General features: G+C 57.0%; 1 protein-coding gene across 1 annotated transcript; it reads right to left on the bottom strand.

Moving 5' to 3' along the window:
• Window positions 1-246: 246 nt before the first annotated feature.
• Window positions 247-26370, bottom strand: RAB26 (RAB26, member RAS oncogene family). Its single transcript, XM_014252503.2, has 9 exons — window positions 26155-26370; window positions 23450-23560; window positions 6532-6573; window positions 5827-5893; window positions 5494-5546; window positions 3461-3526; window positions 3251-3307; window positions 2915-2991; window positions 247-2468 (listed from the first exon to the last, which is right to left on the bottom strand). The coding sequence occupies exons 1-9, from the start codon at window positions 26368-26370 to the stop codon at window positions 2366-2368; spliced, it is 792 nt and encodes a 263-aa protein (XP_014107978.2). The 3' UTR covers window positions 247-2365.
• Window positions 26371-26689: the final 319 nt, after the last annotated feature.

The following is a 26689-nucleotide window of genomic DNA, read 5'->3' as shown; positions in this document are numbered from 1 at the left end:
CAAGTCCAACTGTTGTGCCACATGCACGTGGCTGTTCCATCCCTTCGGGGATGGGGACTCCAGCACTGCCCTGGGCAGCTGTGCCAGGGCTGGACAACCCTTTTTGGGGAGAAATTCTCCCAATATCCAGTTTAAACTGCATCATACCCTAGTTCTGCTATGTGGATCCAGATGGGTTCAAGGCTGAGCTGAAATATTTGAATGCCTGACAGTGCTGTGTGTTTAGACAATCAAAACACCGAGCCATGGAGGTTATTAAAAAAATTTATTAACAGGAACGAAACGAAAGCTGTAAACAAGATCCAGCAGAAATGAGATGTAGCAGGTGAGGCCGAGTCCTCGCACGTGGCTGGGTGTGCTGAGCAATTAACTCGAATAATTAACGCTGAGCAATTCCGCGTGGTGGCAGCAGAGGCCCATGGAAAAATCAAATCCCAAATGGCCGTGAGGAGGGGCTTTGGGACCAGGCCAGTGTGAGGCACTGGGAAACCAGTCCCACACTGGGAATTGGTGACTGGGAGAGAGGGGCTGAGCCTACTCCAGGTTTAGGTGTAAACTACAAACATGGCTGTGAGGCCTCTGCTGTAGCAGTGTTCCCCACAGGCAGGCTGGAAGTGCTCCAAAGGGAAACATTTACATCTTCCTCATTTAAAGGAGTTTTTATTGGTTTTAGTCCCACACTGAGCAAGAGGTGAGCAGTTGTTAGCTTTGTAACCCAGACAGGTGCCAGTCTGAGGGAGAGGAAGGTAGCAACCTGACATTAGGAATCCTAATCCATTAGCAATCCTAAATTTTGCCTTTAGGGAGACTCCTTGTCACTGCAGGATAGGGCTGCTACTGCTCCAAGGGCAGGATAAGGAAACAGTCTTGGAGCTGCCTGGCTGTTCCATGTTCCTGTTCCAGGCTGGTCCTGCCCCACACAAAACCAAATTACTGGGGTGAGGGGGCCCTGACAGCCCCCCCATCACAGAGCTTCACCTGGCTGCTCCTGCAGGGACTGGCAGCAGGGTTTGCCAGGAAAGTTCCTGCAGGAATGGGTTTTCCACAAGTGATTTTAAAATTTAAATCAAGACAATTTTAAGACTCGTCTCTCCCCTAAAAATACTATTTTGGGAAAAAGAACAGGTTCATTTTAAGATCATTTTTCACCCCGTGAAGCTGTAGCTGCTCGTGTAGCTGTAGCTCCCTGAGGAGTGAAGCTGGAGCATGTGGGAGTTGCACAGGCTCCTTGTGCCCATCAGGAAAGTGGTGCTGGAGCCAAAATCCCAGGCAAAATGAGGGGCAGGGGGATCTGAGTCAGCAGCTGGGGCTGGTACTGGCTGGAGGGCAAAGGATGGGTTCTTCTGTTTCATTTGGAGACGCCACCGAGGCTCGGCACAGTGGGCACCTGCTGATGTGTGCGTGGAGTTTTCAAAGGGAAGAATTGCCAAAGGCCAAACACTTCATCCAGATTCAAATTTGTACTGAGAAGTGCAGCTTGACAAAAAAACAGCCAAAAGCCTGACACAGACCAAAGGGGTGAGGAGGCCCTTGAAGAGAGCTGGCAGGAGTCTGCAGCCTGTAAAATCACTGCCTGCAGCTTCCCCCCAGCTCTCTGCAGTGAAAAGAAAGAGCTGCCCAAGTGAACTTTGAAGATATCAAAGCGTTGTTGCAGTCTGAAAACACCATCACACTTACAGGAAGGTATTTAGAATAAGCTGCAATACATTAGGTTTCTTCTCAAAGTACTAGAAAGGGCAGAAGGAGGAGAAGCAGAGCCTTTCCCAAAGGGATGAACATTCAGAAATCTCTGTACACAGCCAGGTGGGCAGGAGCTCACTCAGACAGACAAGCTCTGCCTTTGCAGGGAACAGGAGAATCCCTCACTGGAAGCGTGTCCCACCTCACAGGGATGGACAGACAGGAGAAAGCAACTACAAAAATGTGTGCCTTTAAACACACCCTTCCTGCATGCCCCAGGCCAGGGCTCTCAGCTGAGTTCCAGCTACACAGGGAAGGAAAAGGGAATTCAGGACTTCCTCCTACCCAGAAAAAAATCAGGACTTGTTTCCTCCTAGGTGGGGAGAAGGTGTTGGTTCCCCTGTGTCACACCCTGGCTCTCACAAGGGTTACAGCAGCCTCACAGAGCAGGCACAGAAGGAGACCCCAGCCCCTTCCCAAACATCCACCTCCCACCTGCGAGCTGCGCAGGAACGCTGGCAAGGGGAGCTGGAGCCGATGGATGTGACGGGGCTGCAGAATCCGAGAGCTTTTCCTGCTGCTCCTGTGCTCTGGTCTCAGCTGGCCTTCGGGGCAGACACAGACACGACAGACAGACAGACATGCACACACTGCCCACGGGCCCGAGTCTCTGTACAAACACGCCTTAGGACCTGCAGCAGCCCGAGCCTCGCACTTCCTTCTTCACGTAGTCGTGGAGCTTGAATTTGGGCTCGTTGGGCAGCTTCATGGACCTGTGCTTCAGCTCCCTGGGAAAGGGGAAAGATGTTACTCCTGCTGCTGCTTCTGGCAGGGAGAGGATTTGGTCTGGAAGGTGCCAGATGGAGTTTGGACAAGGGCATGGAGTGGCAGGACGGGGGGATGGCTTTCCACTGCAGGGATAAGTGGGATGTTTGGAAGGAATTCTTCCCTGTGAGGATAGTGAGGCACTGGCACAGGATGCCCAGAGAAGCTGTGGCTGCCCCTGAATCCCTGGGAGTGTCCAAAGCCAGACTGAACAGGACTTGGAGCAACCTGGGATGGGTGGAAGGTGTCCCTGCTCATGGCAGGGGATGGAACCACATGGGCTTTCCAATCCATCCCATCCCAGGATTCTATGATTCCAAGCTGACTTGTCCAGCTCAGTTGATCTCAGCATGGCCTGGACACTGCTAAAGCTCCTCATGACGACAAGGCCACTGCTCTGGTCACTTACTTGGCGATGGCTGTGAACGCTAATTCCACGTTGAGGCCGCTCTTGGCGCTGGTCTCCATGAAGGGCACTCCGTACTCCTGTGGGATGAGACACAGCCGTGACAGGAGTGGCACCAAGGGTGGTCCCAGGGCTCAGGGAGTAATATTTGAGGACAAAGAAACAAGAGGTGTTAGTAGAAGCTTGAAGAAGAACAGATGAGGAGAAAGGGGAGAGCATGACAAGGGAAAAAAAGCCAAGCAAAAAAACCTGTTCCCAGGTGTATTTTGTGTCAGGCTGGTCTCCAGGTGACCATTTCCTGTGCACACCCTCAAGGACATCCTCAGGTACCTCACCTACCTTGGCAAGTTTCTCTCCATCTTCCCTTTTCACCACTCTGTCCTGGGCAGAATCCACCTGCATCAGGAATGTCAAAGAGCAATTTGTGGGGATTTGGAAGGTCACCAGTGTGTACCTCCCCGTCCCCTCATGCCCTGCCAGGCTCCCCTGCCTCTGGCTCCAGCATGGGAGGAAGAGGAGGCTGTGGCAAAGCCCTGGGGCCAGGCTCACCTTGTTTCCCAGTAACATGAGGACCACATCCTGCTGTGCGTATTCATGGATCTCTGTCAGCCAAGCCTGGAGGGACACAGCCAAAGAGAGGGGTTGGCAACAGCTCCAGGAGGAGGAGGGGAATGGGAATCACGGGGAGCTGCCCCAGTCCTGGCACAGACACCCTCAGCAGGCAGTGCTGCCATCCCAGGCAATGCTGGGGGTGTTCCATGGATGATCCCTCTCACCCTGGGGTGTCCACCCCACTTTGGCTGCTACCAGATCCCCATTTCCCAGGGAAACAGCAGCTTTCTGACCCCCCTGCCCACTCCATCTGCCCAGGGGTGCTTGTAGGGCTTTGACCCTAATTCCCCCTCGATTGGGATGTTCAGACTGAACCTCCTTTCAGAGGACAAGGCCAAGGGTTGGCTCCGGGATGTGCCTGTACCCATGTCCAGCACGTGCTGCCCTGGTGCTGAGCACACTGCTCCCAGCAGGCACCCGAACCTGCCCCCCTGAGCTGTGGGGTGGCTTCCCTGCCCTCTAATCCAGCCTAATCCAATCAAACCTGCTCTAATTCCCTGTAATCCCTGACCCCATGGTGTGAGCAGCCACCTGCTGTCTCCAGTGCTGTTGCTGGGCTCATGGCAATTCCTGGTGATCCCTGGTGGTCTCTGGTGATCCCTGCTCCAAACCCTGCTGGAGCCCAAGACGTGGCTGCAGCCCCAGGACCACACTGCACCCAGGCTGAGCTCAGGGTGCTCAGTTCCATTGTGGGCTGGAGTCACTCCTGACTCCCTTTGGATGCCTTCTGACTCCCCTCTGGCTCCATCCCTCTTTCCAAAACCTGGTAATTCCCCTGGGTGCTCATTCCTTCACCCTGGGGCTGTGTCCTGCAGGGACATCCCTGCTGTGTCCCCAGGATTGCTGATGCTGCAGATAGGGCAGTGTTAGCCAGCAATGTGAAACCTCCAAAGGATTTTCTTTCACAGGGTCCCCAGCCCCGAGCAGACGCAGAACCTGGTTAACACCCAGCACTCACCCTCCTTGAGCCATCCAGCTCCTGAGGCTGGAAACTGCCAGTTCCAGCTGGGGGGAAGCATTCCCAGTGCTGGTGACACGTGAGCAGGGTGGCAGGACCTGCCCTGTCCCTGCCATGGGACTGCAGGCACAGGGAGGGGTGGCAGGTGTGGTGCTGCCGAGGAAAGGATGCTCTGGAGCAGGGAGAGCCCCAGGGGATCGGGGGCTGTGGCAACCGTGGAGCTGATGTGACACATCACAGCCCCAGGGTGTTGATGCCACCATGGCACGGGGTGTTTGTGCAGGCACAGCTGCTCCCTGTGGATGCACACAGTGTTCTCATGCAATTACATCCAGTCCAGTCAGGGATAATTGCTCCCCGGCTCAGGACATGCTCTGGCAGCGCTGGCACAGGTGGCCACATGGGGCTGGTGTGGTGAAGGGAGGGGACACTGAGTGCCCAGGTGTCCCTGACCCCCCCATTGCAATGTGGGCAGCATCTGCTCTCCGCCTCTGCCGGGTTGGAGAGCCCCAGCACCGCTGCCCTGAAGGACCCAGGGGAGGGAGCAAACTGGGGCAGCAGCAGGCAGCCCCCAAAGCTGGCAGGAAGGGCTGGCAGGCTGGGGACGTGCTGCACGATGGGACCCTCTCCCTGCCAGGTCTGGACAAAGCTGGGGGACAGTGAGGTGCCCAACCCCGACCCACTGTGACCTGAAGGAGCAGAGGGGGATGAGGGAGCAGCTCGCTGGGGAAAGCTCCGGTGCTCAGCTACTGCAGCAAGTTCTGTGCCAGTGCTGTTAATTACACAGCGTTAATTGGCTGGAACAGTGAATCCATCACCCTTTATTTGCTGTGAAAGGCAAAACCTTCTGGGCCTGTCCCCTGCCTGTCCTTGCAGGTGCTCAGCAGTAACCACAGCCCTTCTGCAAGTGACCACAGCTCCCACCTGCAGCACGCACCTCCTGTACCGACCACAACCACAACCCCGCCGGGCACATGAGGGACAGCAGGAGGGGCTGGGGGTGCTGCTGTACCTGGATGTTGTCGAAGGATGCTTTGTTGGTGACATCGTAGAGCAGGAGCAGGGCTGTGGAGAGAGGGACAGGCCATTAGTGCCCGCGGCTCAGAGCACACTCTGCAGGTCACGGGTGGGGATGGGAGGTCCCTGCGAGATACAGAACACACTAAAATCCAGCACAGCAACACTTCCCACTGCCGGTGTTTGCAGAGCCTCCTCCATCTGCAGCAGCTGCTTCCCATGGAAAACCACTCCAGTGATTCCTGGCTCAGCTGGCCTGGAGTGGCGGCTCAGGGCCCCCGAGAGCCGGAGCGAGGGGCTCCCCGAGAGCAGAGCTGGCCGTGCTTACCGTGGGCATCGCGGTAGTAGGCGTGGGTGACGCTGCGGAAACGCTCCTGCCCGGCCGTGTCCCAGATCTGGAAGGCAGACAGGAGCAGAGGGATCAGACCTGACTCACCCAAACCAGCCCAAACAGCATGGTGCAACCCCAGGAAGCCTCTCCAGCTTTTGCTCCCAGGGACATCAATAGGAAAAATGACCAGAGGAATAAATACGGAAGCAGCCTTTTCCCGCTCCTCAGCGTCGGGACACGACGTGGGCAAGGGCTCCCAACACGGCCATTAATCAGAAAATCCATGGAGCAGATGGATGCATGGGGACCCACTAATGTGATTTATCAGTCCTTAATGCAGCAGGAGGTCTGCAGAGTGCACTCTGCTGCCTGGGGGATCCGTGTTACCGAGCTCCAGGCCAAGGGCTCGGAGAAACTGTCAGGTCTGAGGGGGCTGGAGCAGCTCTGGCTGCAGGGACACATGGGCTGGGATGGGATCACTGTGGCCAGAACAGCCCCCAGCCCTGAGCAGGCTCCTGCCAAGGAGACAGAGCAGCCAGAAGGGTCCATAAGGCTGTCCCAGGGCAGGAGACACAGCCACAAAGGATGGAGGTAGGGCCCCATTTTGGGGGTGCTCCTCTGCTTTGTCCTCTGAAGGAGCTTTGTCCATCTCTGAACACCCTGGGCAGCAAGGGAGATGCTCCCAGGGACATGGGGACTTACCTGCAGCTTCACCTTCACCCCATCCACCGTCAGCACCTTGTTCTGGAAGAGAATGGAAAGGGTGGTGAGGGGTGAGCGCAGCTGCAGAACACCAAGGGAGGCACAGCCAGTCCCCATCCCAGTGTTTCCCCCAAACCCTCGGGCTGTTCCCCTCTCCTGCTTCTTAAACTCCCATCCACTGGTCCCAGCACCTGCAGAGCCATTCTCACTGTGGCCTCGCTAGAGGATCTCTCCCTGTATCAGCACAAGATGCAGAGGATTTGGATACCTAAATCCTGGCAACACCCAGCTCAGGCTGGAAACCTCCGGCCATTAATTAATGAGCACCAGCATCCCACTTTAATGGCCTTCAAAAGACAGAATCAGCCACTCCACATCCAGCCAGCAAATTAAAAATAACTCCTGCTCCTGCCTCCTGGACCTGTTTTTCCCCTGGTTTCTCTCTCAGGATGTTTTCTCATCCTGTTTTGCTTGGTTTTAGGAAAGGTGGAACCAAGGAGGAGAGGGGGAAGTGTCCCTCCACACTGTTTTCCCCAAAGCCAACAGGGTATTTTGTGTGGAAGGATGCTCTGGCAGAGCTGGGAGCTGTGTGGGAGCCCCTCAGTGCCCCTCAGGGTGGCTGTGCCAGACACGGAGGGCAGGAGATGGATCCCGTGTCCCAGAGCAACCACCACCCCAGCAATCTGCACCAGCCTCTCCAAACATTAAAGGAATGCAAGCCTACAGACCAGTAGTCCCAGGAGAAGAAGCAGAGAAGAGATTAATTTGCTCACCAGATCCACAGAAATTAGCACAGTAATCAGTGGGACGTGCTGGAAACACGGCCAGGGAACAGCACACCAGTGGGATGAGGCAGCTGGTGGCTGCTCTGATGATAATTTAAATCCCATTTCCTCCATTTGCTCTGGAGCTGGTTTGGGATGCTCCCATCTCCCACGTCACTTGGGATGGCCAAGGCTGCCGTGACCCCGGCTGGGCTCTGCTGGCTCAGCCCTGGCACTGGACACACCACCAGCCACTCCAGTGCCACCAGACCCCCCCAGGGATCATGCCAAGATCCATCCCTGCACATTCTCAGCACCACCACCCCTTCAGGTGCTGGGCGAGGCTCTCCATTGATAGTTCTAACGAGGGCAGAGGGAGCACCTCATCTCCTGCACATCTACACAAGGATCCAGCGAGGAGGAGAGGGCAGGAGAGAGCCGGAGCGCCGAATCCTCCGTCTGCTCAGGCAGGCGCAGGGAGACGGCCGAGGTTTATAAATACCTTCAAAGGCAGCGACTGAGACGGGGGAGAGAAGTGATTCACAGCCCGGGAGCTGTAAAAATAGGCAGCCAGGGACTGGGGTGGGGGAGCTGGGAAGTACTTGGGGAAAAGCCGGGGCTCAGGGAGCTGGCCAGTGCTCCCTGCATGTGGAGCTGAGACTTTGCCAGCATGTGACACCAGGGCTCCTGAAGTCTTGAAGAGCCTAAAAATCCCAGGGTTCCCACTGCCACAAAGTGCTCCCTGGACCTTGGTGCCTCTGCCCAGGGCTCCCAGGTGAGCAGGGACAGAGCCATGCCCAGGGCAGAACCCCAGCCGTGGCAAACGGTGCTGAGCTGCACCTCCACCTCGTCCCAGAGGACGGGAACAGCCCTGTCCTGACCTGTGCCACAGGTGAGACAGGGCAGTTTGTGCTCTGCAGGAGAGCCACTCTCTGAGCTCACCTTGCTGACCAAAACCCTGGCTCCTACGTGCGGGTGCCGGCAGCTCATCCTGCAGGGACATCCCACAGGGACATCCCACAGGGACATCCCACAGGTTCTGCACTGGGACAGTGCCATTCCAAACCCCATTCCCAGGTGCTGGCAGCCAGCTGCCAATACCACCTGCCACAGCCCGTGCCAGGGACCGCAGAGGAAGGCAAAGGTGCTGTGTTTCACTATCGGCCCCAGCTCTTGGCACGAGGGGATGAGGCCATGTGTGTGATGGATGGTGACAGGGGACAAGGACACGGTGAGCGTCACACTAAAACCAGCTCCAGACAGGTGCCCTTCCCCATGGCCACATGAGCAGCTCCAGCTCAGAGCAGGGTGTGTGGCTGTGCCCAGGGACGTGGCCACGTCCCCAGTGTGGCCTCCAAGGCTGACAGAACACCGTGGGTGGGAGGGAGGGAGGGAGAACATGGCCCCGGCTCTGAGCATGGATCATCCAGGCCAAAGCCACCTTGAAGCATCTGGTGAGCAGCCAAAAAAGCTGAAGCTCAAAGGTGCCCCACATGCGCTGACCTCCACTTCAGCAGTTAATTAACACGGAGCCGGCAGCAACAGGAGTCACACTAATTACGACTGACCTATATTTTAGGGTGGTAAATGCTTAGACCTAATTAAAGTCTGCACAGGGATCCAGGTGCTGCTGGACCAGCCTGAAGAAAAGATTGATTTTCTGAGGACTGGGCATGGAACAGAGCAGGGTTCCAGGGTGAGAAGCTGTAGAAGTGCTCCTGCAGGCAGGAGACACAGCCAGGGCAAACCAGAGCATCACTCCAGCCACCATCCCTGCCTGCAGCCCAAAGAAGTTTGCCCAGAGCAGCTGTGGCTGCTCCATCCCTGGAAGTGTCCAAGGCCAGGCTGGATGGGGCTTTGAGTAACGGGGTTTAGTGGGAGATGTCCCTGCCCAGGGCAGGGGTGGATTAAGGTCGCTTCCAACCCAAACCATTCCAGGATTGTACAATCCCTGCCTGCCCCCAAGCACAGGGTGGCTGCAGAACACGGGTGAAGAAGCCAAGGAGAAGGTGGGAGGAGCAGGGTGGGAAAGGGCAGGGGGCTGCTGCCAGCAGCACACACCAGCGGGGTTCAGATGAACCAGATGTCTCGCTGATACCATGGCTAAGTGACTTTCCAGCCTCCAATTTTTAATTTTTTTTTTTTTAAGGAGTTGCCTCAATTCCCTCCTGTCAGCCCTTCCAAGGCACAGCTGGGGGCTGAGCTCCTAATAAGCATCCAAAGACAAAAGACGCCGTGTGTCAATGCACTGAGACGTGAAATGTGCTGCCAGCCCTGCCGGGGAGGGGAGGGGCTGTGCTGCTCAGGGCTCCTTCCTCATCTCACCCCTTTGTTAGAACAGAGGCTCCCAGCAGCCTCCTGCCACAATTCGGGCACGAAAACCATCCCTGCAGCTCAGCTCTGCTGTCGCCCTTCCCAATTTCAGTTTTTGTGTCCTTTTTCCTGGGGCTGCACAAACGTTCTTGAACTCTCATCTAGCAGGGAATGCCCGCAGTGCCTGGGGTGGACAAACGCAATGCTCCCAAGTTAAACAATCTTCAGGACATCAGATAAAGCTGGAACCTTGCAGATGCAGGAGAAGTTAAATTACCAGGTGCAGATGGTCCTCAATTAAGAGCAGCATTATCACACAGCGAGGCATGATCCCAGGATCGGCAGCAGAAGGGAGGGAGGGGAAGGCGATGGAGCGAAACCTCCGGCCACAGACGATGCTCCCTGCTCTGCTCTCACAGCAGCTGAGGATGGACAAACACCACATCCCGGCTCACAGGGTCCCACAGTGCCCGTGAATCCCACCAGGAGCAACTGGAACACCCCCAGGTGCCTGAGCCTGAACCCTGAAACTGCAGCACAACCCAGGATCAGCATCATCGACAACCCAGCCTCTCCCAGCTCTTACACGCATGAACTCATTAATTAAAGCCTTTAAAGTTAAATTGGATACATGGATCCGTTTGCTTGGCAATTAACAGCACAAATGGGGAGCTGCTCGCTGGCACCATTCAGGCTCCAGGCACGGGACCCCCAGCCTGGCTCCCTGGAGCCTGTGGCTGCTGCTGGCTCCAGTGGTGCTGCCCAGGAGTGCCACCCAAGCACCCCCTGCAAAGGGGGGGCTCCACTTTGCCCATGGAAAAGAAGCCCCTCAAATATCTCTATTGGGTCTTGGAGGCATCTCCTGCAGCTGAGGGGGGGAAATTCCTGTCAAAATGGGGATAAAAGGCATTGGTGACTATAGATCAAAGCAGGTGCAGGCGCTGGGGCAGCACAGAGTTAATTAGTGCTGGTAATGAGCTGTGGGACTGACAGCTCAGCCACCCAGAAATGTCATTAGGTTGTGGTGTCACCAGGCCAGGCCACCCAGGAGCGAGGGATAGATTGGGTTATCTTTCATTTCAGGAAGCCAGGAGACAGCCAGCAGTGAGGACTGGCTGAAGGGATGCTGGAGCACCCCAGCCCCGTGCCAAGGCCTGACCACGCCAAATTCCCACCTGGCAAAGCCCAGGGAGCCCCTGAGAGCACAAACACTCCTGTGCCAGGAGGAAATGGGATGAGTTGTGATATAGCAGACACACAAATAACCACCACCTCCAACGGCGGCTGCAAAAATAGACCGAGGATCGATATGGAAATCTGCCCAAAACAGCAGGACACTGCATTAAATTTGCTCGTTAAAACCTTGAGGTTTTCCCAGACATGCGCAGCCAGGGAGCTGCTCCTGGTGGCTCAGCATCTCTCCAGGCACAGCACATGGCTCAGGGACATCCCAGCCCGATGCCACGGCCAGGATCCAGCAGCTTTGTCCCCTCAGTGCTCCAAAACCTGGTCCCTCTAAACCCGAGCAGTGCCCGATCCAGCACAGCCCAGCCATCAGCAGCTCCATGGAGAACACAGCCAGCCCACTGCTCCACGCTGGGAAAACCCTTCCAGGAGCACATTCCCTGCAGGAGAGGGGAGGACACAGCCTGATGCCGTGCTGGAACCTGCAGAAAGCCTCTGGGAATGGGGAGAGCAGGGCAGGGTGTGGGCTGGAGGCAGGCTGTGTGGCTGGACACGGTCCTGCTCCAGCCCTGCCGTGTGGGGCTGGAGGATGTGATGTCCCAGCACTGGGAATCGCATTCAGTGATCCTCTTCCTCCTCCTCAGCTGTGCCACCACCACAAACACTCATGAGCAGCCCAGGGGAGACCCAGGTGGCCAAAACACCCCAGGCACAGCTCCCTCTGCCTCTCCCATAACTCTTCCCTTCAGAGAAAAATCCCAAGCAGGGGCAGGTGATGAATTCCTCAGCAGCTCTGTGCATTTGCACTGTGCAGCTAAAAATAGAAACTTCTGCCTTGGGATGTTTTCCTCCCCAGGCCTTGCACACTCCTGCCTGCAGCCGCTCCAGCGCCGGTGCCAAGATCCTTTCGGAGCTCACAATGTGCTCTGGCTGCTCAGCTCCTGCTCAGTTCCTCAGCAGATCCCAGGAAATGCAGATTACCACCACGGCCCCTCGCAGCACACAGCGCTTCCACCCCACAGCCCCTTGCAGGGGTCACCCCACCCTGTCCCCTCTGCCACAAGCCCAGCCCTACATAAATTCCCCCCAGCCCTGGTGTCCAGCTGGGCACAGCCCCTTCCCCACAGCACCCAGCAAGGGATGTCAGCAGCACCAGCCTCTGTCCAGAGCCGTGTTCATGACATTAAATCCCAATTAACATCTCCCTGGCTGCCAGCCCTGCCGAGATAAGAGTCCAGGCTCTTGTTTGAGCACACACACTGAAGAATTAGTGACTTATCTTCTAGTCATATCAGCCTGCAAATAAAAGGGTTTTCTGGCAAGAAGAGAATCCTGTCTCAGGGACAGATTAGAGGTAAGAGGATCTGTTTAGGATTATACATTTTAAATTCAGCCCTGCTCTGCTTCTCGGCATCGCCCACAGCATTCGCAGTCCCGGGTGGAGGTCGTGTTCCCTCCCAGCCTGGCTGCTCCATGAGACCAGCAAAGTCCTGGGATGATCCATGGGAAGGTTCCTCGAGGGAGGCACAGGCAGACCTGACCTGATGCTACTGCTCGAGCCCATCCCAGCAGGAGGGAGACGAGGCTTTGAGATGTCCTGAGCCCCAATCCCACAGGCAGCCAGAGAAACCCACCCTCGAAATTCCCCAGGGTAGGATCTGCTACAACCACCCTGGAGCCCAGAGGCACCAGGAGGCAGCAGCCAGCAGGAAGGCTGCAGCCCATCCCTGCAGCTCCAACACACGGGGCAGGATCCTCCCCACCCAGGGATGGTCTGCACATCCCCTCCCCACCCTGGCCTGTATTACTCACCCCTTCCATCTTTTTTTTCCCCCACTTTATTAAAAAAGGGGATATTTTTAAAAATATCTCTGCTTACTTCTAAACAAGGAAGCCTTGGAAACAAAGGGGGCAGAGATGGCTCAGGCAGATCTGTGCCCATGCTGGCAATAAGTAACGTGGCACTCGACATATTTATCTTCATTTTCCTCATCAAGGCCACGCCATGCTGCAAAGCTGAACAGGGATCTCCACGGAGCATTTATTGCTCTATCATTTCTCATCTGCAGCAAACACTGCCCCGTCAGTGCCACAGCGATGAAAAATGGCTCATCAGGTCCTGTTAGACAGGAATTCGTTTATCTGGGGAGAAATAAAGCCTAGCAGCACTTTTCTGACCTTAAAGGTCTTTTCCAACCTAAAAGATTCTAGGATTTGCCTCAGTGACTGCAGCAGCCTGGGCTGAAAACTTGCCTGAAGAGTCTGAGAAGACTTTATAATCCAATTAAAAAAAAAATCAGGGCTGAACATCCAGCAACAAACATTCTGTCAGCACCCAGCAGTAACACAGCAGCGTCTGCAGACAGCACTGCAAACAGCATTATTAAAGAGCACTTCTCATCCCTAAAGAAAATGAAATCCCCAAAGACCTGACAAAGGAATCTGTAGCTTTTTATCCCAAACACTCCCATCCTTCACCCACAGCCAAGGCAGACAGCTCCCAAAAACTGCTGTGCAGCAAACCTGAGCTCAGATTCTTTGAAGGATTCAAGGAAAAGAGAGTGACTGAACAGCTCTAATGAGATTTTCTGATGTCTGTACGAGTCCAGTCAGCCTCCAGGACTGGCACCATCAGGTCCCAGTGCTCCCTGGTAGCAGAGCCCAGCTCTGCATGGGGCACTGGCAACAGGGAGAGCCAGGGCTGAAACCCAGCAGGTCCCAGCCCCCTGTGCAGGGCAGGACCCTGCTCAGCCCTGTGGCCGCTCCCCAAAGTGCAGCGGGGCTTTCTGAGGTTTCACCTTCTCCTCACCAACCACAATGGTTCCACTTTGCCCAGGTGGAAATGCCACCCTTGGGCCATCTGCCCCTTCCTTGGGCAAGAACAACCCTGAAATCCCCCTGGGCAGAGCTGGTGACGCAGGGGCTGAGCGGGCAGAGCCCCCATCCCTCCCCTGCCAGTGCTGGGGTGGCCACGGGGATGCACCCACAGGTGGCACAGGAGCATCCCGGGCTCAGGGCTCCGCCAGCACAGGCACCGTGCGCTCAAAGCTTTGATCTTTGCAAAGCTTCTCCTTCTCCCTGGCAGCAGTCCCAGCTCTCCCATTTTCTGCTCTGCTAGAGCAGGCTCTTCCCCAGGTTTGGGCAGCACTGAAAGCCCCGGGAGATGCAGAGGTGCTGAGGAATTGCGGCACGCTCAACACATCACCGGCGCTTCCACGCCAAAACAAGCCCAGTCAGTGAAACCAGCCTGGCCAATCCAACTCCACCATTTGCTCTCCCCGTGTGGGGCTCTGGAGCAGAGCTGCAAGCCAGGAATGTGCTGAGAAATCGCCCCAGGGAGGCAAAACACCCCAAATCCTTCCCTGTGCCTGCTGGTTGTCTGGGCAGCAGTGCAGACCGCACTCCTGGGAAGCTGTTCCAAGACACTGCCAACCCTTTCACAAACAAAACCCACACACCACCTCCTTGATTATCTTTTGCTGCACGTTTAGGAAGCCCAACCTCAGCCAAGAAGTCCAGCTGGAGCAGGCAGGTCCTCAGAGAGGATTTCCACCTCTGCACTGGGCTGTGGGGCTGATTCCCGGATCCCTCCCAGAGCTGCCCTGCTCCCGCCGCTCTCCCCCAGCACACCCGGCTGTCAGGAACAACCTGACCTCACGTGTGTATTATTCAGGAGGGAAAAACACATCACATCTGCCAGGCATTAACGCTTGCTTGGGAACAAAGTTATTTTCGGCACTGTTGAGCACTTGTGCCATTAATTCATGCACATTGGAGAAGTGCAGCTCGTGAATGGGTAGAAGGAAGTTGGGGCTGAGCCCCAGCCTTGCCAGGGGCCACCTGCACGTGTCACCCCCATGCAAAGGGGCCTGGGGAGCAGCCCCACAGGGCAGGACCCCCTCTCCAAGCTCAGCTCCTCGGCACTGACTGAGCAGCGCTCTGGGCAGGGAAGACAGTGCTCAACACCTGGAAGAAAAGATGAATAATAAAGCCCAGCCATCTGGGAGCTGCAGGAAGGGCTCCCTGGGCTCCCCAGAAGGGCTCTGGACTGACCCTGCCCTGGGTGCTCATCCAGGGACTGTTTCCCTCCCATGGAGGACCTGGCCAGGGTCTCCACTTGGACCCTGCAGCAGTGAAGCTGGGCTGAATTATTCATCCCCACATGCAGCTGTGTTTTACTTAATCACCAGCTCCAAGGAAGCAGCGAGGCACAGAGGCACCGGTGGGACTGGCTGCTGGTGAGTGGCCAATCCAGCAATTTCTACCAAATTCAGCATCCAACACAGGGCAAGGTCCCCACCGGTGGGGTCTGCACTCCCCAGACAGGCTGGGGCTGCCCAGGTGCCTTCAGCAGCCTCCTGCACTTGGCTTTGGGGGTAAGAAGATCATTAACAGGGAGTTGTTGCAAGGATGGAACCACAGCCAGCTCTCCCTGGGGGATGTGCCAGGCACTGGGGCCGGTCCTGGTGAGGAGGAGCAGCAGCCCTGGCGTGGGGCAGGACCCACAGCTCCTCCCCAGCCCAGCAGCCTGGCACACATCACACACGGGGCTCTTCCCCAGGAACAGCGTTAATGCCACAGAGCCTTCGCTGGGATCGTTGCCGTGGTGATGCTGCGCAGGCAAAGCTGGAAAAACCAAAGCTTCCATTTCCCCAGTGTGTCACTGAGCCTGGGAACATCGAGGCTTGGCAGGCATGAGGAAAATGTCCCGAGACGTGGGCAGATGGCACAAGGGCTGGCGAGGTGGGTGCGGTGGCTTCGTGGCATCAGACCCCAGCAGCTGGGCACGGCTCCCACCGCTCCCCTCCTCTCCATAAATTAAATAGAAAAACCCCACACAACATGGAACAAAACCAGGTGTTCACACCAGGGCCAGTCACATCCTCAGAGATGTCCTAATGGTTTTATGGCCCCTCGAAGATGATCCTTCCTGCCTGCAGGAAGAACTGACTCAGCCCTGCCACACCAACATCTTCCTCAGGCTCAGAAGCATCACTGAGACCCCCAAAGCACCCACTAAACTCCTCCTCACCCTGGGACAACCAGGGCAGTGGACATCACCCTTTAAAGCTGAAGCACCACGAGCTCCCAGCTCACATTAGTTATGATCAGGGAGAAACACTTTTTCCCAGTGGAGGCATAAAGATGAATTATTTGCTGTTGCTTCCGAGAGATTCACCAATGCCTCAGGGCAATGACTCGGTGCTGAGCCAGGATTAAAAACGCTCTATGTCCCTGGTACACAAACAAAGCTGTGTGAGCTCCAGGGCTCTGCTGGGATCCCGAGCCAGGGCAGCTCCAGCAGCCTGGGATGGAGCAGTGCCCAGCTCTGCCCATGGTGCCAACAACAAACTCTTCTCCTTCCAAAGGCTCTGCAGGCAAAGCCCTCAATCCCCCATTGCCATAGGAACAGTTTGTGCCCCATCACCATCCAAGGACAGGGACACACCACACTGCAGTTCCCTCCACCCCAAACACAGCTCTGACTGCCTGGATGGGGGTGGTTTTCCCCATTTTTTCCCCCATTTTTTCCCATCTTTTCCCCAAGGACGATGACCTGCTGGTGCTCGCTGTTCCAGGCTTTGGCACGTTCGATTGCTGCCCTGTCTTTGGCCACGGTGATGCTCAGAGCCACCACCACAGGGAGCAGCAGAGCCCCAGGGATGGGAGCGAGGCTCAGGTCTCAGGGAAGCTGCTCTTTGGTTTTTCAGGGAAGAACAACACACAGCGAGCAGCTGGTGAGCTCAGCCAGAGCCAGCTCCTGCCACTGCAGCACTGCCAACCCCGGGACTGGCACCTCACCCTTCCCACAGAGATCATCAACATCCACCCTGGGAATAACCCAGAGCCTGCTGGGAGCAATAATTAATTAACAACACGAGGCAGCAGCTCAGCAGACAGGCAGCAAGGGCTCAGTGGACCACAGGAGCTGAGCAAGGCAGAGCCACGGGGCAGGGATGCCCCAAATGCCCTTCCTTGGGGCTTCTGGGGGGGTTGCAGACACCCCAAAACCCAACTGTCCCCTCTTTCCTGGGTGCCTTCCCTCTGCTTTCAAAGAACAACCCAGTTCTGCATAGCTGAGTTCAATATTTTATCACAAATAAAAGATGAAAGTGAAATTAAGCCAAATGTATTCCATTAAATATTCAAACCATTTAGACTTACTCTGGCCCCATTTAAACGTTTTACTGACCATAAAATGCTCTCTCACAGGTCCTGGCACCGGGAGCGGGTCCAGCCCGGCTCGGATCCATGGCAGTGGATGCTCCAGTGCTCAAACTGGGCTCTCCAGAGCCAATTTCCCACCTGGCAGCAGCCAGAGAGGAGCCAGCAGGGCAGAGCCGTGTGCCCACAGCCTTCCCCAGCCGCAGCCCCAGCTCACCCTGCTCCTCAGTGACCCTGCTGAGCTGGAGCAGGGTCTGACCCACACCCCTGACACACCGTGCCTGGCTGGGAGCTGCATTTCCCAGCTGAGTTTCCCATGGTTCCCATCCTCTGCGGGGCTTTTGGGCTCCCACACAGCTCTGACCAGGAGGATACAGAGGCAGGTTATGTCCCTTTACAACCTCCCTCCTCCCACCAGCAGCTCCCAGGTGTTTTCCTTGCCTGTGTCCTGGCACTGCAGGTCCTGAGCAGCCCAGGCCTTCTCCTCTCCCCCTGAGCTAATTAAATCCATTATTCCAACCACCCCACAGCTGGCCAGACCCACAGGGACACCAGCTATCAACAGGCACCAGCAGAGCTGCAGGAGCCTGGAGCCACTGGTGCCCTTCCAGAAGCATCTCACAAACCCCACATCCCAGCGCTGTCATGTCAGCTGAAATGGATACAAAATTCCACATCCAATCTATTCTGGGTGGTATTCCTGACACCAAGGAGGTGGAGAAGGCACCTTCCCACCATCCTGCAAAGAGGATTAAGCTGGTTAAGAGTTTCCTTAACCAGGCTCTGGGGCTGGTTGCCTTTCCAGCTGCTCAAGCACTTCTTTGCTTTGAAGCCACTCATCTTTCTGTGCCTTCCCCAAGGCAGGAATGGAGTCCCTTCTCCGCTGGGATCACCGCCTGCACACCGGGGTTTGCATCTCCCTGCTGTGCTGCAGAACTGGGGGTTATTATTTTCCAAAAGCAAGAGGCAAAGGAGGAGGAATAAAAGCCCGGGAGCTGCGAGGAGCGGGCGCAGCCGCCACGGGCACCGCTCGCAGCATCTCTTGGCAACTGAGCCCTGCATGCAAATGACAGGCACCGACTGCAAAGCTGTGAGTGTCCCTCTGCAAGGGAGGGAGCAGCCACGGCAAGGAAAGCAGAGCTTGGCTTCCCATGGGAAATGGATATTTACTGCCCCAAGAGCCCATCCTGGGAGAGGGGAACAGGCACCGGCCCTCGGAGTCACATCAAGGGCTACGATCCCAGCGTGTCCCAGCTGAGCTGTGCTGCCCTCCCTGGGCCAGACTGCCAGGATCTGCCTCCCCTGCTGGATTTGGGCAGAGCTGGCCCTGACAGCACCGGTGACAGCATCGTGTCCGTACCCTGGAAGCAGCCAGAAGGGATGGGAGCATGGCAGGAATCATCAGAGACTCCTGGAATGGTTTGGTTGGAAGGGATCTCAAACACCATCCAGGTCCAACCTCCTGCCAAGGGCAGGGACACCTTCCACTAGAGCAGGTTGCTCCAAATCCCATCCAGCTTGTTCTTGAACACTTGCAGGGATGGAAATCTGCTCTGGGCAAACTGAGCTCAGCTCTCCATGGAGTGAGAAATGCAAAAATATGAAATCAGCTACTGGCTGCTATTAAAATTCATCCAGCAATGGGAGCTGCAGAACAAACTGATTTTCAGACAAAAGAGCTGCTGGAAACACAGAAACATGGAATGGTTTGGGTTGGAAGGGACCTTAAAGGTCATCCAGTTCCAAGCACTTGCCATGGGCATACTCAAGGTGGGAGCACAGGCATCCCTGCCCGCTCCTGCCCCACCTTCCCCATCCTGGTTGCAGCTCTGTTGCCACTGGCACGGCCCCATGAAGGAGAATTTGGTCCAAGAAACTTGGCAGCACCAAGATGTTTCTCCCAGGAAAAAAACACTTCCCTCCAGAGCCCCTGTCCTGGAGACCAACCTAAACCCACCCCCTGCAGCAAACCCCCATCCTGACCCCACACAGCAAAGGAGAGACTAAACACTCTGCCCAGTGCCTGAGTTCCTTCCTTCCAACATCCAGAGCTAATTTTGCACAGAAAGATGCTGAAATTAATTTATTTCCATTTCTTTCTTCCGGCCTAAGAAGCAGCTCCCCTCCCACTTTTTCCAGATTGATCCATCAGAAAATGAGCCCTGCTAATGCTCTGTGCCAACCACTGAGATAAAAACCAGCCCAGGAGGCTCCAGGTTGCTCCAGCCCTTCAAAGGAGGGTTGGTCCTCCAGGAAAAGGCTGGGAGGGCTGGGATGAAGGATGGGATGAGGGATGGGGTGAGGGATGGGGTGAGGGATGGGGTGAGGGATGGGGTGAGGGATGGGGTGAAGGATGGGGTGAGGGATGGGATGAGGGATGGGGTGAGGGATGGGGTGAGGGATGGGGTGAGGGATGGGGTGAGGGATGGGGTGAGGGATGGGGTGAAGGATGGGATGAGGGATGGGGTGAGGGATGGGATGAGGGATGGGGTGAGGGATGGGGTGAGGGATGGGGTGAGGGATGGGGTGAGAGATGGGGTGAAGGATGGGGTGAAGGATGGGGTGAGGGATGGGGTGAGGGATGGGGTGAAGGATGGGATGAGGGATGGGATGAGGGATGGGGTGAGGGATGGGGTGAAGGATGGGGTGAGGGCAGGGATGAGGGCACCTGCTGGGGACCAGAGCATCGCCCCACGAACAGGGATGTGGGTGCCCACTGGGGACCTACAGATGCTCAGGGCATCCACACCCCTCTCCCAGGACATGCACACCCAGGACCAGCCTGGGTGAATCCAACTGCTCCTCTGCACACCCTGCAGGGCTGGAGCAAAGGTTTCCATCCTCCTGCACAGCTCAGCTCACTGCAGGAGCCGGGGGCAGCCCACGGAAGGTGCACACAAACACAAACACAACAAAAAATAAGCAGAGATACAACAAATCTCCCATGTAGAAAAACCACAATACACAGCGGCGATTCCAGCCCTGAGCAGCACGGGGCTGAGGGTAATCAGGAGTCCTCAGAGCTCAGGGCCAGCGGTGACAGGTTGTGTTTACAGCACGGAGCTGTCCCAGATTAACCACGGCACAGCCAAGGCTGGAGCAAAGCACGGAGCCTCCCGAGGGGGCTGTGCTGGGGAGCAGCTGAACCCTCAGTGGAGCAAACCTGTGCACATCAAAGCTGAGCCTTCAAAGGAAATATCCCCTTTTTCCCAGAGGAAATATGCCCACGGCCTGCCCTGCCAGCCCGGAGCTGCGCTGAGGCACCAGGGCTGGCTCCCTCCTGCTCCTCCTCTCCATCCTGCCCCAGCACGAAGCTGCTGAGCTCCCCTTGCTGGGGCAGCAGCAGAGGAGACACCACTGCACACCCACAGTGAACCAGGAGATGCCACCCTGCTCTGAACTCTGCCAGAAAGTTCCATCCCCCTGATTAACACAGGAGCCATCACCCCTGCTAATGCAAAGAAGCTCATTAGCACTTCCCAGGGAAAAAAAGGCTCATCCTTAATTTTTTTTATTTATGGTTCTTCTCCTTTCAGGTCCAATTAGTACAAAAATCTTCCCTTGCCCAGCCCTGCAGAGCTCAGGGCTGGGAGGACCGGGCTGGGCAGCCCCAGGGAGCCTGGTGTCACTGGGGACAGGGACACAGTGGCTCCACGTGGCCCTTTGGCTTCTCTGCTTCCCCTCCCATCACTCAGCTGTCACGACAGGACACAAGTCCCACTGGCTGCACAGCTTGAATTTCTGTCGAGGTTTCTGCAGCCTTGCCAAAATTACAAGAAGAGGCAGCTCCTTCCATGGCACTGAGAAAATCGGGATTCACACCCCTGAGCACTAACCCTGCTCTTTTCCAGGAGCCCCTTCTCCCCAAAACGCGAATGTGTGAAGTCAGGACAGCACCCACGGGCTGCCCAGAGAGCTGCTCTGCCCTCACCTGTGGGGACCTGCGGGGAGAGACCCCCCCAGGCAGAGGCACCTGCCAGACAAGCCCTGGGCACAGCTCAGGGAGGGCACTCGTGAATCGTGGTCTAGCAATGAAACCTTGAAGGTGACACCTGTGACGCAGACGCTGAAGGCAGAGCGGGGTTTGTCCCCCAGCCTGGGGGGAGCAGCTCAGGAGCTCGGGCAGGGTTCTGCTCTGCCAGGAGCAGGACCCCTCACCCAGCACTGCACCCCCACCCAAACCCTCAGCTCGGGGACACCCTGGCCCTGTCCTGAACTGGGAAAGCTGGAATTATCCCCAGGAGATAAAGATGCTCCCCCAGCAAACCAAATTTTCCTGGGACAGAACACTGAGGACTCAGCACCTCCAAAGCTCAAAGCCAACAGGTGCCATTTTGATGCCTTTTGTAGAATTACAATCACCTTTATTTCCCCAGCATCAGTGCTTTGTTTTCCAAACACATTCAGATCAACATCCTTCTTTGTTTAAGAGATGATAATAAACAAACACGTTGCGGGAGGTTCTCCCTCACATAAAACAGTAGGAGGGAACAAACCTCAGGGGCCATTAGGAATAGTAATGCCAGATTAATTTCAAATGGATTTCTATTCATTTACATCTGCTCTGGCCTATGTAATCCATTAGCCATAGCTTGGATGCATCCAATGTTTTGACATCCCTGAAAATGAGCACTGGATCCTGGAGCCCACCGGCACCAGTGGATGGGGAGAGGGGGAAGCCGGGCTGGTGCCCCCAGCACGGCTCCATCCCATGGCAGAACACTTGCAGGGACCAGATGGCATCAGGAAGAGCGGAGATGGTCCCCAGGACAGTGTCAGGAGCTGGGCAGCTCCATCTCTGTGGGTTCCTGAGCCAGGACGGGACCCGGCAGTGCCCAGACAAGGTCGTGCGTGCGCAGGAGCGCAGCTGCCACAGGCGCCGGCCTTGGGGAGCTCCCTGGAGCCAGCGAGGCTCTGAGTGCGGCACAAACCCTGCCAAAACCCCACAAGAAACCCCCTGTGCTCGCTCAGCACCTCTCACAGAGCACCAAGAGAACACAGCAAACCCCAGCGACGCTTCCCACCGCAAACAGCCCCGCCTGCTTCAGCCAGCAAAGCCCTGCCAAACTGCGGAGAGCAGAGAGCAGGAGCTGTGATACCACAGTCCCGTGATCAAAAAGACACAAATTAAAAGCAGCAGAAGCCTCCGGTGTTGCCACCCCAGAGCATCGTCTGCACGGCGAGAGGGACGATTACCAAACAGGATTATCCTGGTGGGAACGGAGAGGCACATCAAAAAACTATTTCCATGTCCCCCTAAAATTATGAATGCCTTACAAGGATGGGAATAATGAGTTTTAGGGCATACACATGATCTCCCCCACTGTATAATCTGCCCATTTCAGAGCCATGCAGATCTAGCAGCTCTATTAGAGAAGTAGATTAACCCTAATTTGATTGCTTCTCAGTAACAGTCATTTCAGCGCTCTGATCAATAAGTCACAGGGTTTTATGGCTGCCCTCTCTATCAATCACTGCAATCAGTAATAAAATGCTTTTATTTGAAGAACACCTGAAACACTGTGTAATTACCTTTGTATAAAATTACAGGCCCCAATTTACCCATTCCACCTGCAGCAGCTCCCAGCCTTGCCCGGCATGGAACATCCCTTCCTTCCTTCGGGCTTTCTGAGCTGTCCTTCACCCCTTCCCAATGTCACTGCACCAGTTATTACTCACACCCCAGCCAAGCAGCAGGTTACAAGAGACACTCATCTCCCAGAAACCCTCCAAGAAAAGTGAAATTCCGAGATCCTGCTGGGAAAAGGCGCTTGGGAAGACTCAACACTGGTGTGTGGCATCACCAGCAGCTCTTCACAGCACCCAAACGGAGCCAAACCCATCGCAGAGAGAGATGGCACAGCCCCGGGATGTACTCAGATGTTCCTGCCTGCCAAAGGAGGCTCTGGGCACTCTGGGGATTGCAGGGCATGACGTGATTCCCTTTCTTCCCCGCACTCCACCCGTTATTCCCTGTGAGGAGCAGCTTCCCACCGGCCTCACTGGAGCTGCACAGCTCCGACCGCTGCCCCCGCGGCTCTCCCAGCATCGGGATGCTCCAGCTGCTCCCAACCACAGGGAGACCTCAGAGATCCCTCAGCACAACACATCCCCACATCAGCACCCCAAGGCTGTGCTCAGGAGATTCTTCCAGGGCATTCTGGTTTAGATCAGTTTTAGTTTTGTTGTTTCAAGAAAAGAAAAAGAACAACTCTTAAAAAACACCGAAACTGCCTTAGGGAAATGTTTTCATGGGCAGATGTCAGGCCTCAGTTGTTACAGGAATTATCCCCAGGATCCTGGGCAGAGGCCACTCTCCTCCATCCCTGTGCAAAGCTGTAACCAAGATGCTGCTGCTGCCGTCACACCCCGAGCACCCTGAGGCTGGCCAGGTTTAAGTCCTGGGAGCAACATTTAGTTACTCCTCTGCAAAATCCATCAGTCACCTGCCAGAGCCCCGGGAAGGGCCAGGGAGCCCCCCAGGCACTTACCCTGAAGTCGATTCCCACCGTGGAGATGAAGCTGCCGGCGAGGAAGGCGCCGTCCTTGAAGCGCACCAGCAAGCAGGTCTTGCCGACCCCCGAGTCGCCCACCAGCATCACCTGCAGGGAGGGAGGGAGGCAGGGAGGGGTGTGAGGCTCCAGGTTTTGGGAATGCAGCCCCACTGCAGCCATCACCCCGCTCCATCACAGCGGGAGCTCGAGGGGAAGAAGCACATCCAAGAGCAATGTCCCCTCAGGGGAGGCTGGGGAAGACCCACAAGGGGATTATTCCCCACCCGTGTCACCAGGCTGGGGACACCTTCCCCTGACAGGCACCTTACAGGTCCCTCGTGGGGGCACAAACCCCCTGAAAACCGAGAGTGGCCCCAGCACACCCACAAAACACCTCAGCACCCGCGGGGGGACTTCAGGGGGTTCCCAGCCATGAGTGCCAGCTCCAGGGGTGCACCCTGCCCTCGCCTCCAGTGGGACCCACACCTGCCCATGGAGACCCTCCCAGTCCTCCATGGATGCCAAGAGAGCAGCTCCCGGTGCCACCTGCCTCAGTTTCCCCACCCAGCAGCCGCCCTGGGCACAGACAGGGCAGGCAGCTCCGTGCCACGAAGCAACCACGGCGGAGCAGAGGCTGCTCCCAAATGCAGCTCCCCAAAACCTCTCCCCACACCGAGAACCCCGCTGGCCCCCGGGGCACTGACCCTGCTCCCCTCGGTGGGATGGCACCGAGAAATCCGGGACCAGGGAGCCAGGCTGTGCCAGCTCCTTCCACACCTGCCGGGGCAGGTTCCCTCTCTGCCATCAGCCTTCCACGAGCCATTAACCCGTGACAGGATTTCAATGGCTTTACTGCAGGGACCGTCCTGGGTCACACCGAACCCTCCCAGGAGCTGCCAGAAGTGGCAAATGCCACCCCACCCTGTGCAGCTCAGCCCCGGCTGCAGGTGCAGCTCGTTTTGGCACTGCCAAGGAGGGCAGGACCTGCTCAAGGTGCCCCACACCCCCAGGAGAGCCCTGGCACGCTGGAGTCCCACAGGAGAAGCAGGCACCGAGCCCTGGCACAGCAGGGTGAGGGCAGCCAGAGCCCACGGGAGTATCAGCGTGAAGCCAAGGGAAGGGGGGAAAAAAGACATTTTAGTACAAAATACTGATTTTAAAAAAATTTCCTGATATTGGTTTGGAATAGGTGACCCTCAACAGCAGCTTCTCCCCACTCAGCACCAGCAAAGCCTCACCAGGGCATGCAGAGTGCCCAGGGCCAGGGTCCAGCCCTGTGCCACTGCATCAGGCAGAGATCAGGAGCCTCAGGAGAAGGGAAGGGAAGGAGAAAGTTTAATAAACCAGGTTTTTACTGGATACAAAGCAATTTCTGTCTGCCACCGGTTCAAAATCAGCCAAACCATTAGCAGATGTTTTGCCTACCCGGTGCATTTGGGCTTATCTGAGACCCATTTGGCTCACCCTCGTGCCATGGGGACGATCCCTCGGGACAGCCCCAGCCTGGGCAGGCAGAGGTGAGCTCCAGGAGCCAAGGACCAGTGCAAACACAGAGGTGGCTCCATTTTAGGGAAGCTGTTGAACCATTAATGCAGCTGTATCAGGACCAACCACCTACTGAAGCAACCAAACACATCTCTGGAACGTCCCTCTGCAACCCCACATCCCAAACCTCAGCACCTCCTACCCCACATCCCAAACCTCAGCATTTCCTACCCCACATCCCAAACCTCAGCATCTCCTACCCCACATCCCAAACCTCAGCACCTCCTACCCCACATCCCAAACCTCAGCATTTCCTACCCCACATCCCAAACCTCAGCATCTCCTACCCCACATCCCAAACCTCAGCACCTCCTACCCCACATCCCAAACCTCAGCATTTCCTACCCCACATCCCAAACCTCAGCACCACGACTGCCACAGGCACCGAGCTCCCAACACCACACACCAAGGTGGGACTTGCCACAGCAAACCCGAGTTCTCCAGGCTCAATCCCCGGGCTCGGCTACCGAGATCCGTGTTAGAAACACAGAGGGGTTTCACCGACTCGTGGCCTCAGCAGAAATCACTAAATGAGCCCCAAAATCGCTACGTGAGCCCTAAAATCATCAAATGAGCTCCAAGCTGCGCTTGTGTCAGGTCGCATGATGAAGTGGGGAGGAAGCAAATCTGTTTGCTCTGTGACTCGCTTGCCAGGATCTGAAGCAGCGAGGAGAAGCCATCTGAGCCCCAAAGGCTGGGAACATCTCAGCAGCAGCCCGAGCACGTTCCATGCCCCTCGAGGGCTGCCACCACCCTGCTCACAGCCCCGGGTTTCTGCAGGTGAACAAGGACCCGGGAGGTTACGGCAACTCCCCGGAGCAGCCTTTGGCCGTCACTTGCACAAGTCCCGCAGCAGCAGCCCCCGCCGAGCGAGACCCCGACCGGGCGGCTGCGGAGGGAGCAGGGATCCAGGCAAGCAGGGATGAAGGGATGCAGGGATGAAGGGATGCAGGGATCCAGGCAAGCAGGGATGCAGGGATGAAGGGATGCAGGGATGAAGGGATGCAGGGATCCAGGCAAGCAGGGATCCAGGCAAGCAGGGATGCAGGGATGAAGGGATGCTCGCCCGGTCCTGGCCCCCGGGAACTTCGGGAACGCCACATCCGACCCGGCACCCGCCTGACCCCGCACTCCCGCAGCCCTGCCCGGTCCCGCACCTTGAAGGCGAGGTCGTAGAACTCCCCGCTGCTGCTCAGCGAGGGCCGCCCGGCCGCCGCCGCGCCGCCGTTGCGGGGCAGCTCGGGGGCGGCGGGGGCGGCGGAGCTTCCCGGGGGAGCGGCGGCGGCTGGGCGGGAGCTCTGTGCGGCGGGAGGCAGCGCGGCGGAGGGCGCGGCACCGCCGCCCTTGCTGCGAGCCGCCTTCTTGCGCGACATCCCGGGGCCGGCACCGCGGCCGCGCCGGGCGCTGGGGGCGCGGGAGCCGCCGCCGCCGCCCGCGCCGGCCCCGCCCCGCGCCGGCCCTCAGCCAATGGGAGCGCGCGGAGGGCGGGAAGGGGCGTGGCCTCAGCGCTGGCTCCGCCCCGCAGCGCCGGCACCGGGAGGAGCGGGAGGGACCGGGCGGCACCGGGGGGCACCGGGGGGCACCGGGGGGAGCGGGCACGGCGAGAACCAGGTGCGGGAAGGGTCTGTACCCGCCTGAAGGGGGTACACTCACCGCGGTGCCCGCTCCCCGCGCCGCCTCTGCGCAGCCCGG

Source organism: Pseudopodoces humilis, chromosome 18, assembly GCF_049639895.1.
Source record: "Pseudopodoces humilis isolate 2021_Gansu_Grassland_sample_001 chromosome 18, ASM4963989v1, whole genome shotgun sequence".
In the NCBI taxonomy this organism is placed as follows: domain Eukaryota; kingdom Metazoa; phylum Chordata; class Aves; order Passeriformes; family Paridae; genus Pseudopodoces; species Pseudopodoces humilis.
Note: the sequence above shows the minus strand (reverse complement) of the source record. Positions and strands in the feature narration are given on the sequence as shown.

Bases quoted from the DNA above. Each gene is read 5' to 3' on its own strand.
- RAB26 (XM_014252503.2), bottom strand. From the start codon at position 26,370: ATGTCGCGCAAGAAGGCGGCTCGCAGCAAGGGCGGCGGTGCCGCGCCC. The intron at 5,894-6,531 runs GTAAGTCCCCAT...TCTGCCTTCCAG, and splicing joins GGGTGAAGGTGAAGCTGCAG to ATCTGGGACACGGCCGGGCA. The intron at 3,527-5,493 runs GTACAGCAGCAC...GTGTCCCTCCAG, and splicing joins CATCCTTCGACAACATCCAG to GCTTGGCTGACAGAGATCCA.